This window comes from Atta colombica, unplaced genomic scaffold, assembly GCF_001594045.1.
Source record: "Atta colombica isolate Treedump-2 unplaced genomic scaffold, Acol1.0 scaffold111, whole genome shotgun sequence".
Classification (NCBI taxonomy): Eukaryota; Metazoa; Arthropoda; class Insecta; order Hymenoptera; family Formicidae; genus Atta; species Atta colombica.
In genome coordinates, this window is record NW_017259197.1 from 88273 (window position 1) to 101848 (window position 13576).

General features: G+C 29.4%; 3 protein-coding genes across 5 annotated transcripts in view; 2 read left to right on the top strand and 1 right to left on the bottom strand.

The window, feature by feature from the left end:
- LOC108693926 (T-complex protein 11-like protein 1) overlaps window positions 1-4778 on the top strand; it is a 5093-nt gene extending 315 nt beyond the window's left edge. Inside the window, exons 2-9 of one of the 2 annotated variants that reach the window (XM_018203139.1) lie at window positions 741-931; window positions 999-1137; window positions 2233-2343; window positions 2475-2769; window positions 2843-3364; window positions 3442-3626; window positions 3807-3973; window positions 4032-4778. In XM_018203139.1, the coding sequence (XP_018058628.1) occupies window positions 1127-1137; window positions 2233-2343; window positions 2475-2769; window positions 2843-3364; window positions 3442-3626; window positions 3807-3973; window positions 4032-4279 (1539 nt within the window). In that variant the 5' untranslated portion in view covers window positions 741-931; window positions 999-1126 and the 3' untranslated portion in view covers window positions 4280-4778. Of the gene's footprint in view, window positions 1-721; window positions 932-998; window positions 1138-2232; window positions 2344-2474; window positions 2770-2842; window positions 3365-3441; window positions 3627-3806; window positions 3974-4031 lie in introns of those variants that run through there. The other variant, XM_018203140.1, reaches the window with a different exon arrangement.
- A 509-nt stretch (window positions 4779-5287) lies between these two features.
- On the bottom strand, window positions 5288-12236 carry LOC108693925 (regulator of telomere elongation helicase 1 homolog). The gene is made up of 12 exons (XM_018203138.1): window positions 12043-12236; window positions 11144-11567; window positions 10764-11019; window positions 10432-10689; window positions 10037-10347; window positions 9704-9910; window positions 9467-9629; window positions 9122-9379; window positions 8800-9039; window positions 5681-6145; window positions 5462-5606; window positions 5288-5361 (listed from the first exon to the last, which is right to left on the bottom strand). The coding sequence occupies exons 1-12, from the start codon at window positions 12173-12175 to the stop codon at window positions 5288-5290; spliced, it is 2934 nt and encodes a 977-aa protein (XP_018058627.1). The 5' UTR covers window positions 12176-12236.
- Window positions 12237-12609: 373 nt separating this feature from the next.
- Window positions 12610-13576, top strand: part of LOC108693915 (glucosamine-6-phosphate isomerase) — a 4834-nt gene continuing 3867 nt past the window's right edge. For both annotated transcript variants that reach the window (XM_018203116.1, XM_018203115.1), the window contains exon 1: window positions 12610-12963. The gene's annotated coding sequence lies outside the window, so the exon portion shown is untranslated. The remainder of the gene's footprint in view (window positions 12964-13576) is intronic.

The following is a 13576-nucleotide window of genomic DNA, read 5'->3' on the forward strand; positions in this document are numbered from 1 at the left end:
TACATCAATGATACATCACAATTTTTATTTTTTTAACGGAATGATATATTTATTTCATTACAATTTGATAAAGCATTTTATTAAATTATAATATTTAGTCAAATGTAATTTTCGATAGCTGCATTTAAACATAAAATAATTTAGACTGAGATTAATAGGTTAGACAGGATTAAATTAATCGAATCTATTAAAAAAATAAAAATAAAACAATGGAGACATGAATATGCAACAGACTGCCACTCAAATAGCTAATTAGTTTGAAATTTTATCTAAATTATCCTAAAAAAGAGATGAATCTAAAAACATGCGTTAGAAGATTTGTTGTGTAACTTTAAATTGATTTAAATTATAATTATATTTTTTTTATATTTATCTTTTCTCTCTTTATATCCTAAAAGATCCCTCCAGAATATTTTTGTAAAAAAATGCAAAAAGTGCAGCTAAATCATTTTGATACGTTCTTTTCTCTTTGTTTTCATTGCACTTTATACACTTCGACTTTGCTTTCGTTTTTTTTCCAACAAATGCAATTTTATTTTTAAGAAAACGATACAATGAAACGCATTTAAAATGAACATACATTTTTTTGCAACTCTTGCATTTTTTTCAACTTTTTAAAATATATTTTTTCCTTTATGGAAAAAACTCGAAAGAATAGATTTCAAAGTGCACGTTTAAACGCACTCTGTGCAAACGATGCGACACTTCCGGTAAAATCTGACAAGTACGAGATGTTGTAGGTGCGCGGTCTCACAGCTGTTTCCAAATTCGTTCGCGGATCATCGCGGGATGCTGGTCAGCGGGCACGCGTGTTCGCAAACAAATCCAATGTACTGGCGAGCCTGAGGGTTGTACAGGAAAAGAGACGGGACTTCTTCTGTGGTGTCTGTCGACCGCATCGCACGCGATTAACCTACGTGAAATTCCTCTTGTAAGGACAAAGCAGCAAGGAAATGCAGCTCATGAATTTCCTCGTATCACGGACATTCTTTTTATAGTTACAGGCTGACCTACTTCTCATCTTGAAACGCGCTTAAAGTTGGATCAGCGGTCAGACTCGTGTGCGGATCATGCTACGGCCAGTCTTTTAAATTATTTACATATTTATAACTCTACACTCAGCATTATGCCAGATAGGTATATCGCTCGCGAGCTTTGTTTAGCATCATAATGTAATGTTTGTTATTGCTCTCCTTTGTCCTTTTAATAAAAGAAGAATCTTAGAAATTTCAAGCTTTTGTATTAAAAGATTTTGCTCCAATGTGATATTTCAGTTATCATTAAAAATATAACTGATTCCTTCTTATATTATTATAATTGATGTTTCAATTTATGAAAAATAATTAGGAAGAACATATATGATTTGGTAATATTTTGCCAGGAAAGTTTTGGTCGGTATTGGAGTAATATGGGGTGTGACTCTTTGCTGTCTTTTATTCAGTCGCAAGTTGAGACCTACAACACTGTTAAATTTTATCCCTATGTTATATCGGTCAGTTTATTTTTGTCTGATAATGAATCAGTGTTTATAAGAGTTTGTTGTTGAAAAAAATTGTGTAATCTAATATTGCTCTCTGTGACATTCACAAAATTCAGCTAAACATAACAGTCTATAAACTATAGGCATTTTCTAGTAACATAATATAAAGCTTGTTTCTTATTATTGCAGTGGATTGGATTAAAACTTTCTGACTTTTGCTAAACTTCAAATATAGATCTATTTCATTTTAAGTACAAGTGTATAAATATTAGTTCAACTAAAAAACAGATATATAATTGAGATATATAATGAATCATTTCAACCTTGTTTCAATATGAAACAAGGTTGAAATAATTCGTCTGAATCTGTCTCTTGCTGGAAAACATCTTATATAACATCTTTGTTAATTATTATATATGTCAAACTTGAATTAATTTATTTCTTATTAATCTTTGTTTTTTGTTTTATAAAAAATATACTTGCAAAATGTCGCTGTTACTATTGACTTTATTGTTGCTAATCACAAATAATTTTTATATAAGTAATATCGTCATTATAGGTATTTAACTAAATATGACGGTTAACAAGCTATATTATCATGAGATAAAAATTTCTTTTCAATAATATAAAATTATATTCCTTTTTTTTGATCATTGTTATTACAAATTTGAATTGAATTGTCTTTTTATTCTTGTTTTCACTGTATATAAATAATATTTATATAAAATTTATCACTTATTATGATCTTACAGAAATACAAAAATGGAGAATGAAGATGAACAAAAACATAATACAAATGATGCTAGTACATCAACAAACTGTGATATTAATGTACATACAAATGCGCAAAATGAAGTCCATAGGTATGTAATCAGAATCTACAGCAAATATGTAACAAAAACACTTTGTCATTATGATTAGCTAATATGAAGATTTTATACGAAGATTATGTATTAGTTTATCTTTTATATATACATCTTTTGTATTAACGCAGACAACCAACGCCAAATTTTTTGATGGGTGGATTAACCGGAGCATCACCACCAAAATTCGTGTCTTTTGACGAAATTGTTAAAGCTGCCAATGGTATGAAAAATATGGCTTTAGCGCACGAAATCGCAGTAGATGTAAACTTTCAGCTGCAAAAATTGGAGCCAGAAGACGGTAGTTTTCATAGGCGAGTAAAAGAAATAATGCACAAAGCTTTTTGGAATCTATTAGCGGAGCAGTTGGCTGAAGATCCGCCAGATTATTCGCACGCGCTGGTTTTAATGAAAGAAATTAAAGAAGTAATAATTCTGTTTTTGTTCTATGATGACAGAAGCATTAAACGATATATAATACATTCTGTATTTATTTTAGTCACTGGATGAACTGGTACCATTACACAATGCAAAGATTAAGGAAAATATTAGAGAAGTACTTGATTTGGATTTGATCAAGCAGCAAGCGGAGAAAGGCGTATTAGATTTTCATCATTACGGGCAATACATAATCTCCATTATGAGTAAAATATGTGCGCCAGTGAGAGATGAGAAAATCAGAGAGCTATCACAGCAGGTGGACATTGTTGAGACGTTCAAGGGTGTCATGGAATTGTTGCAGTTAATGAGATTGGATTTGGCAAATTTTACCATTACGATGATGAGACCGAATATCATTGCTTCGAGTATCGAATACGAGAAAGCCAAGTTTGCTGATTTTTTAAAGATTAATTCAAATGGCTTGCAATATACAGAAAAATGGTTACTAAGACATTTCGATGCAGAAAAAGTCACAGGTTCATCGAGTACTGGTACTAATAATGTAAGACAAATTACTCATTCTTTATTGACAGAGGCATATCTTGACCTCTTGGAATGGGATTTCAACCCGGATGCCGAGGTATGGAAAATATTGGAATATAAGATTTTACATTATATATTCGATAAATTTATTATAAACAGATGATTTTCATTTAGACATTGATGTTGGATCAAGGAAGACTTCTGGAATTACGTGACATAATTAGTAGATTGAGCATCGTCGGTTCTGTGATATTATTGGTTAATAATACAATTGGTGCTCCAATTCATGGGGTTTTGAGCTTTAAAAAGAATATCAAGGAACACTTGAATGCACTGTTGGATTCTGTACATTCAAACAAGTAGGTTAAATCATAACTGAAAATAAGTTGCAATAAAATATATTTTTTAAACAATTATAAGTCAAATTTAGACTGATAAGAATAAATCTAATAATAAAAAAAAAATCTTGTTTTCGGACGAATCTTTAGCTCATGATTTACATTATAAATTCAAAATTAATATAGTTATTTCTGCTGTAGAGATCTAGAAGTTGCAATACCAAATATTATACTACAAGTAAAAACAGATGTAAAAACAACATTACAAGAAATCAATGCTGCCGAGTTGTCACCAGAATTAGAAACGCTTTTAGAAGGTCAAATAGCTGATCTTATAGATCCAAAACATAAAATCAGATATCTCGTCAGTAAGTATAAAAATAAAATTGATGATTAACATTGTCAACTATAAATATATTATTTTAGGTCTACGAATTAGACAGTTCCTACAGAAAATTATTCAATCGCAATCCACTGCGCCCCAACAAGTACCACCAGGCCTCTCTTCATTGCAAGAGGAATTAACCGCCATTGCTGCCCGATTTGTAATACTTGTTTCGCATAATCGCAGCGTATTTTGGGAGTATTATCAAGATATTGTTGCAAACGCGCTTGCGAAAAGCGACGTTGACAATAATAAAGAGCTACATGGAACACATACTATGGAATTGTAAAAAAGGATGAATAATGTTAATATAAATAATGTTAATACACTCGGATCTCGTTATGCTCGTTTCCGAAACGCATATTATACTAAGATCATTTTGTATGTATTAATGCTCAATTTTTTCACTTCCAGCAATTGCGGATAATCTTATTCAGGAGATATTTCCATTGTAATCTGGGAGATATCTCTTGGATAAAGTTATCTAGAGGTGAAGAAATTAGGCATAATTAAATTTCTCGATAGATCAAATTGCATTACTTTTGCGTTCATTATGCATCTCTTTTAGCAACAGAATTTTTTGCCGAGCGTTATATTGAGACACGCTATATCGAGATGCGAGTATATGTATATAATTTTTCATAATTATGTCTATTCTATAATGGACAATATTCAAACTGCATATTACATGATTAACAAGATAAAAAAAATATCTGTATTTTTTACTGTCATTGCGACGATCATGATCATTTAACGCTGAACAGTAACAGAGTTACGTTTTCTTTTCTTTATGATTTATTTACAGGATATATTAATGTATTATATATTAACTAATTAAATTAATAGCACATGTTGTCTTTCTTTTCTTTGTTTTTTAACAATGATTTTTTTAAAATAATAAATTAGTGTATTTGATTACACAATAAGTTATCGCGAATAATATAACGTATGTGAAGTATGCATATAAGTATATTCATGATTACAATACTGATATTTTTAATTGCTAAGGTCAATTTTACACTATTATTACAAAAGTAAAAAAAAAAATCATTTAGTTCTATTATATTTTTCATATTTTTTTCCACTAAAATGATGCCTGCATCATTTTATATTTAGCACGAGTAGCTTAATCAATTTTATAAACATGAAAAAACATTTATTGCTATATATTAAAGCATTGAAAAAACTAAAAATTTATTATTTAAATACTGAAAAATTAATATATTAATTATAAATTTAATGTATATAAAACTGTACATATATGCATTTAATATTTATTATTCTTCTAAGTTAGACATTAAGGCAACTTAAAATTTTTTATATAATTCTCAAAGGTTGCAATATGTTGTTTCTTTAAAAAACTTTGAAATCCTAAAAGTAGAAAAATTTTTTAAAAGTTTTCACTCTTAATCCTATAGATTGTTTTTCTTATCATCTCATATCTCTAATTTATTGACATGCAAAAACTTACCTATAAATAAATGCTGTAGCAGCCCAGTCGGTGGAAATAAATTTGATAATGTTTTCAATAACTCATCAAAATCGCCACTTTGCGTATAGCTTTGTATCATGTTTGCAAATATTTTATAATCGCTCGCAGATAATGCCCGTTTCACCTACGAGCATATTATTTCTGTTTAAAATGCATAATTTTTTGATTACATAAATAATAGAATTATTATTTACTTACATCTTTCAAGTATTGTTTTCCTAGTGCCTTTTTATCGCATTTCATGTCTTTATCATTTTGGGTGAAATTTTGCCCTGAATTAATTTCGGAAACTTTTAATGAAGAAGTCGAAGGAGCAGAAAAATATGAATTAATTCCAGGTGATATAATATTAATTTTTCTTCTTTTGGCAACTGGTTCTTCGGATCGATATTTTGCTAATTCGCATGTACTCTGATTGTCTTTTAATTTACAAGCACTAAAATTAATTGCAGATTGTGACTTCAATGACTGTTTGTCCTTTGCACTTTCATCTAGATACATATTTATGTCAAAACTATTCTTAGTTAATTCTTCTGTCGCAGAATTGTTTTGTGTTTTTTGTTTGAGAGAATGAGATACCGTTGTTTCAAAGGCAGCACTCACCGCAGGTAATGATATATCAATATTCCCATATTGTGCATGGGTGATATTAGGTTGCGGTAACTGAAATTATTGATAAATTTAAATATATTGCTAATAATTGTAATAATTGTATTTAGTTTTAACACACGCACGCACGTTATTGGGCAATTTGATTAATTCGTGATTTATACCTAATGGCCAATATGGATAATGCCTGTTTGCTTTGAGAAATTTGAATAATTAAAGTAAAAATGTACAAATTAATCAAAATCACTGGTCATTATATACAAGTAGGAAATATAGTTAATAGATTGAAAATATCATTATTAAAAGAATAAGATAGTCTGTTTTTTATTAGGTGTGGGAAAAAGTTCGTGGCGTTTTTCTCGTTAGATGGCATTAAAAAAACGCCACGAACTTTTCCCCACACCTAATACAATCTTAATTTGTTATTTATTATATGTTACGCATTTAAATATTTTTTATTTATTTAATTTCTTCTACTTATTTTTGCCAATGTTTAAAGAGCTTATTAGATGAGCATTTTCTTTTACAATTACATCTCGATTCTTGTCTTTCAAATAAAGATTTCCTCACGCATTCTCTAAAAAAATTTTTATAGTTAAAATCACGTCGGAATTAATGAATGATTCTTTATGTATTCATTATATATAGAGAATTCATTTCTGGTGTAGAATTTTGATAGCACTATGTTCTATTTGTAGCTCGTAAAAATCATTACTTTTAGATAATATCATGTTAACAGATTTTTTTGAGTCACTTCTATCCCTATCAACATCTAATATACGTAACTGACGTAAATGACGTACTGATTGTTCCGCCAACTGTTTGGCTCAGAAAATTCAGTGGAAGACTTTTTCATTTTTTCAACTTAAATTTGTAAATTAAATTTCACCTTTTTTTTAAGTATCAAAAATTTTAGCTCTTTTTTCTTCAATTTTTCTAACTTCTTCTAAATGATCGTTAGCTTCTTTATCGTGTCTTCCATTTTTATTTTCATCTTCATGTTCTTCTGTTCATTATCATTATCTTCTGCATTACTTCTGCATTATGATTTTCTTCGCCTTGCGAAGAATTTATTTTTTTCATCTTTATTTTCATCTTCTTCATCTTTCTATCTCCAGATATATTTAAATGTAATTTCTTCTAAATCTTCTTCAGATCTTATAGACTGTAGGACTTCTCTAGGCAACTTTTAAGTTCCTATGATTGGCCGAACATAGCTTCATACAGACTACGTTTTATACTTTCATGATAGGCTCTATTTTTCATAAATTGTACAAAACGCAAGTTATCACCAATGTATTGTTTTTATGTTTAAAGCCAAAGCTGAGAATGTTCTCGACATCTTGAGTGGTATTCAACAAATCCTTGACTTTGACTATGACGTAGTTTCCATGGACAATTTTTAATTCAGGCCACATAGAACAAACTTCTTCAATAAGTAAATTAGAAAATTTTCTTCCATTGTCACTTTGCAAAACAGAAGGAGCTCCAAAAATTGTAAAAATATTCAATAATGTGTATGCAATTTTCCCCTGCAATTTTCCTCAATGATCGTAGTTGTACAAATTTAGTCAGATGATTTTTTGATATACAAGATTTAAATCCTCGATCTTCTTGACTCTGCATATCAATTAAATCAACTTGGCAGCGACTAAAATCATCTCACTGAAAATCATTGGCTTTACAACCAAATCTTTTTTAGGAACTTAAAATTTTTTCTGATAAATTTCACATAAATTTAAGTAAAGCATAATTGTTTCTTTATGTTATGTTTTTTTCTTAATCTCTTTTGCCATTCTATTTCTCCCTCCATGTTCAATAGAAAGATGTATGTCATGAATGATATCAAGATCTTCATTAGTAATGTAATATTTTATAATTGAGTTATTAAATACTGGATATATAAGTTTCTCATTGTCTCCAATCTTTATTAAATAAAAGTGCCTTAATTTTTGATAATAATTTGGGGTTTTCTTCCTTTATCCTTTCTTTTAAGCTCTTTAATTTCATTTTTTAACTGCACGTACTTCTCATTAGATAACCACTATTGCAAGCTTTGTTTGAAATTAGTTCGCAAAGTTTACTATTAAATTTTCTTTTCATTTCTTCAGTTGTGGTCATCATTTTTCATGGATATGATATTCAAATTATATTAATTAAATCCGATTCACAATACATTAATATAAGTATTCAGTACAAAGTCAGAAAGGGCAGAAATGCCTTATTCTGTTTTAATAAAATACAACTCATTATAAACATAATCAACATTGCTTGTTAATAGTCACAGCTGATAGCAGCTAGAATATTCTAAGAGGTTAGGTTTTTTTTTAAATTAAGACTGCTGGGAAAATTGAACAAATAATTTATCAAAATAACCATTTAGCATTAGTCGCGTTCAGCAGATTGTTGTAGAACAAACCATGAGCATTCGCTGCTATTGGTGTATTCTTTTAGATCATCTAATAGTGCTCCGCAAAAAATGAATCTGCTGAATGCAACCAGAAAATATAATGATTTGAATAATTCTTTTCTATTAATTATATTGGCTGAACAAATTGGGAATTATGCATTTTGACCATTATGTATAATTCCAAATTAATTGTATTTATATATGTGAATATATAATTATTTATATATTAAACATTTATAATTTAAACATATGTATTTATATATGTAAATATATATATGAATATATGAAACAAACTTACTATATTCTCCGCGTTCCTAAAAAATTCTCGTAGTTCTTTCGTGATTATTCCAAAATTCGTAAACTTTTTTATGTATGGTCTAAGCCAAGCAGATAATTGTTTCTTAAAATTTAAATTTTCAAATCTACAATCACATAGTATAACAGCACCATAATCGTTTTTGTGTCTTATTATTCTGCCGATAGCTTGATTAACAGCCCGGGATGCTTCAAGTTGATACCATTCTTGGCCGGTTAGACCCTGAATATTAAATTTGTTTTTCAATCATAGATCTTATTTTATTGAGTTATTATTTTTAACAAAATTAAAGTATAATTTATACTTCTTTTTTTATCGTTCTTATTTCCTCCAAATATCTTTGTTTTAACATAATTCGCGGATCTTTTAAAGGTGGAAATGGAAGACCAATGATTAATACAGCTCTACCGTTCGCATTAGCAAAATCCAGACCTTCGCTGACTTTTCCTCTACAGACTGCCATAAAAACAGCACCCTTGCAAGAGGGGTCTTTAATTTTTTGATAGTATTCATTCATCACATTAACAAATCCATCTTTAGAGTTTGGTTCTACATAAATGGGCTATTATCCAATAATTAATTCAATATAGATATAATATCATAAAATATATTATTTTACAAGTACAATAAAAATTAAATATTTGTTTACCTTACGTTCAGCAATCTGCGTCCATAAACCCATATTCTGCCATTCGTCCCTGCATTTTTTCATGATTGGATACGATGGAAAGAATATTAATAATCCGTGAGGGACGATACAACTAAAGTTATACACTGTTCTTCCAAGAGACGCAATATACTTCGGATCATTTCTGTGAAAACATAATAATAAAGATATAACTGAAATCAGTGTTTATTTCATCATCATATTTATATAAGTATTTACCTTGTATTATAAGATGAATTAAGTGGATGGTTATCTGGTCCCTGACTAAGAACACCAACACATACTTGTTCTTTTGTTACTATATGCGGATTTTCCAATTGGACTGCGATTGGTATACCGAGTTCCGATATGAATGGTTTTAACGGAGATAATGTACCGCTTGTGAGCACTACTGAACGTATCCCTTGTTCTACCATTTGCTCCATACTATAAAATATGTTTATTATATGACTTAAGATAATGTATTTTATTAATTAAGATATATAGATATATAGATATATAAATATATCTCTATATGTATAAAATATTATGTATTTTTTTTATTAGTTTTACCCAAAACCAGGACTGAAACACCAGTAACTAATAAGTTTTCCATCTGTTTTAATTGTCTTTTTACTCTCCCAGACATCGTTCTTGTAATTCTTTTTTTGCTCTTCCATTTGTATGTGAACTTTGTAGCAACGTTTTACTTTTTCTTTATGACGTGCAATAGATGCACTGCTGTTGAAAGCAGTTCTCAATAAATCACTAAATTTTTGTAAAGCATTCCCTTTTCTTGCAAATGGTGAAGTACTGGTAGTTGTCAAATATAAAATAAGTTTGTCTAGTTTGTCTACTACGATTTGTTCCTTACCATGTGTTAACTATTACAAAAAAAAAATACATTACAGCAACATTGTTATGTATATAAATTTTTAATAAAATCATTTAAAAGTAAAAATAGTTACTTCAATTTTTTCAAGTAATTCAAAAATATATCCGCCAGGGAAAGTGTCTCCCTCACTGCGATTTTTTAATTCAATAGAGTCAATGGCTTTTTCCAGTTCTAAAAACATTGCTTTTAAAATACACAGGTCTTCTGCTGTAAAATCTTTTTGAACATTATTCTCTGACAAAAAGTCATTCTGCTGATCTGAATCTTTAGTCATATCTTGCATTACTGCAGTTACTTCATCAATACACATTGCAATATCTGTACTGCTTATCTGTAGTCAGACATATTACAATATTTAATTAGAATATATAAAAGACTAAAGAAAATATGTTTATATTTTTATACCTGTAATGATGCTGCTTCTTCACAAACTTTTTCAACATTATGAGCTTCGTCCAATAAAACTACAGTATTTTGTAAGTCTATACCCTGCGACCTTCGTGTTTTAGGATCTAGTAGATAATTATAAGGCATGAAAATAATATCTGCATTCTGCTTCAATTCCTTTGCCAAAAAATATGGGCAACATTTGTGTTTTTGTCCAACTTTAATTAAATCTTCTATGTCTAGCACTTCCTGTTTAAATACAGGATCATCTTTTCTAAAGAAACACACATTAAAATTCATATTATATATTCGCTACTTGATTTCTCTGCGTTGATTAATATTATATTATAATAAAATTATATAATATTAATAAAATTGTGTCTAAATATTACATTCACCTGGCCTCGACATTGTTGAAATAAAAACAAGTTCTTGACTTCACTTTGGCATGACACATGTGTATTTTGTTAAAAGAACTTGTTTCTTTAGAAATTTCTGGATGAATGCATAGCTGATCTCGGGATCCCAATACAGCAGTAGCTACATGCTTGTATGACGTTTTCTTCAATTCATACATAGCCTGAGATAATTGAGAATGTGTTCGAGACGCATAAATAATTTTGGGTATAGCCCAGCCAAAACTTTGAACATTATCTGGTACCCCTGCTGCTTTCTCAAGCCCACTAGTTAAATATTTAAAAAAATTTCCACCAAAGTCTTTCTTTTCTATTGCACCTGTTATAACTTGTGCTTGTAACTGAGCTTTCTTTGTCAACAACCAACTTAAGGAGGAACACAAAAGGCTCAAAGTCTTTCCAGTACCTGTGAAATATTTATCTACATTTATAACATTTTATTACAAACTTATTCATAAATTAATAAAATAGCTTTAGTAAATAATTCATTTAAAAAAAAAGAAAAATAAAAAATAAATTAAATCTATTAATCTAAAAGTTCAATTTTTTTCAATTTTGAGTCGATTTTTCTAAATTGAAAAAATGTTTGAAATTTAATAATTTAAAAATTATTTGTTTTTTATTAAAGTATAAATCACAAAAATTTCTTGAAAGATATTAATTATTATCACAAAAAATAGTAATAAAAATGAAACAATCTAGAAATTTAATTTTTTAATTATTTTGTGTCAAATTTTTACAAGTCAGGAACAAATGTTTCAAATAAATTATGTGATTTTTTTTTAAATATCTTAAATTATCAAAAATTTCTTTTAAATTGTCATTTATTTGTCAGAGGTACCCTCTTTCCTAAATAGGTAACCGCGTGTACACAAATATACCTGTCGGCGACTCCAAGACTCCATGCTGACTATTTTGTAGACATTCTATCACCTTTCTCATATACTCCTCTTGCACAGGATATGGTTTAAAGGGGAAAGTAACGATGATATCATTAATTATGATATCGGGCATCTTGGAAATTCGATTGAAAAACGCATCAGATGCAATGTAATTTCATGCGTTATCTTCCCGCCAGAATAGAAATCTAACCTAATAGCGTTTTTCATTGGCAGAACTGGTGCGCACTCAGTGCACTTTAAAACCGTTGTACACAAATTAACGTAAAGATGTATATATAATAAAAATATCGAAATGAATTAAACCACGAAATCCTGACATTTACATTTTATTGTATAATTTGATAAAATATACATTGAGTATCTTATCAAGAGATTATCTCACGTTTACATTCAAATCAGATTAGGTGCACTGAGTATGCATCAGTTCTGCCAATGTTGAAAAACGTTATACGTTTGTTCGTGTTTAATTAGCTGTTTATTCCTGCACTCTCTGAACTGACGCCGTGCAATAAGTGAAGCAAACGTATATTTGTTTCACTTCAACTTATTGGTGTACGCGTGCACCAGTTCAGGAATAAGGAGCAGATCTATTGTGTATTTCAAGAATGCGTAGCAATAGTGTAGAGATTGATTCTCGCATTCGTGAATGATAAGAAAATAAATAAAAATAGTGGTAGGGAGTTTGGAAATTTCAGATTACACTCTTATCTATAAGAGCTATGATAAGGACCTGTACGGCGATGAGCTGACCCGAAAAGGAACAGGCAGGCGGCCACACTCGAGCCTCGAGGAAAAATCGCTGAGATCTACGCAAGATTAAGGTTAACGTATGCCAAATCAGCTGATTCAATAATCAGACACTGATCAGTGGTGCGGCCGACACAACGATTCATTCAGCAGGTTCGTGTTTTTCCAGATTCGCTTCTCTGTGCGATACTTTCCTTCTTGGAGAACATTTTTTATTAGGAGTTACAGCTCCTTATGACAAAAATGGGAAAATATAAATTAATTAGATAGCATACCAGTTGGTTCCTTGTCCTCTGCATATGATTAATTTATGGAGGTCAACAGCCGCTGGCTATTAATTTCAAAAGAAAAGAAGGTTTCGTAGTCCGTGAGTCAGTGAAAAGTGATAAGCAAGTTCTATGAGCGAGATAAATGTGTTTGTGTATCTATTGATACGTATTTTAGATACTCTAGTACTACTGACATATTCTTTTGTAATCTTGAATGTATAATACGAAAGTATTATTTATAACTTAAATCGATAATTTATATTTGTCGAAAATATTTATAGGAAAATTACTTAAGTATATATTAATATATCTAAAATGTTCTTAAAAATGTTTAAAATGTTTCACGAACCTGAAGTACATACGAAATTATTATGTATATAAGATAAAAGGTTAATGTGTCACAAGTTTATCTTTGAGACATGAATGCATAAATATTTTATGGTAGATAAAAGTTTGTTTTTAATCTTCAAATTATATTATTATATATATATATATAT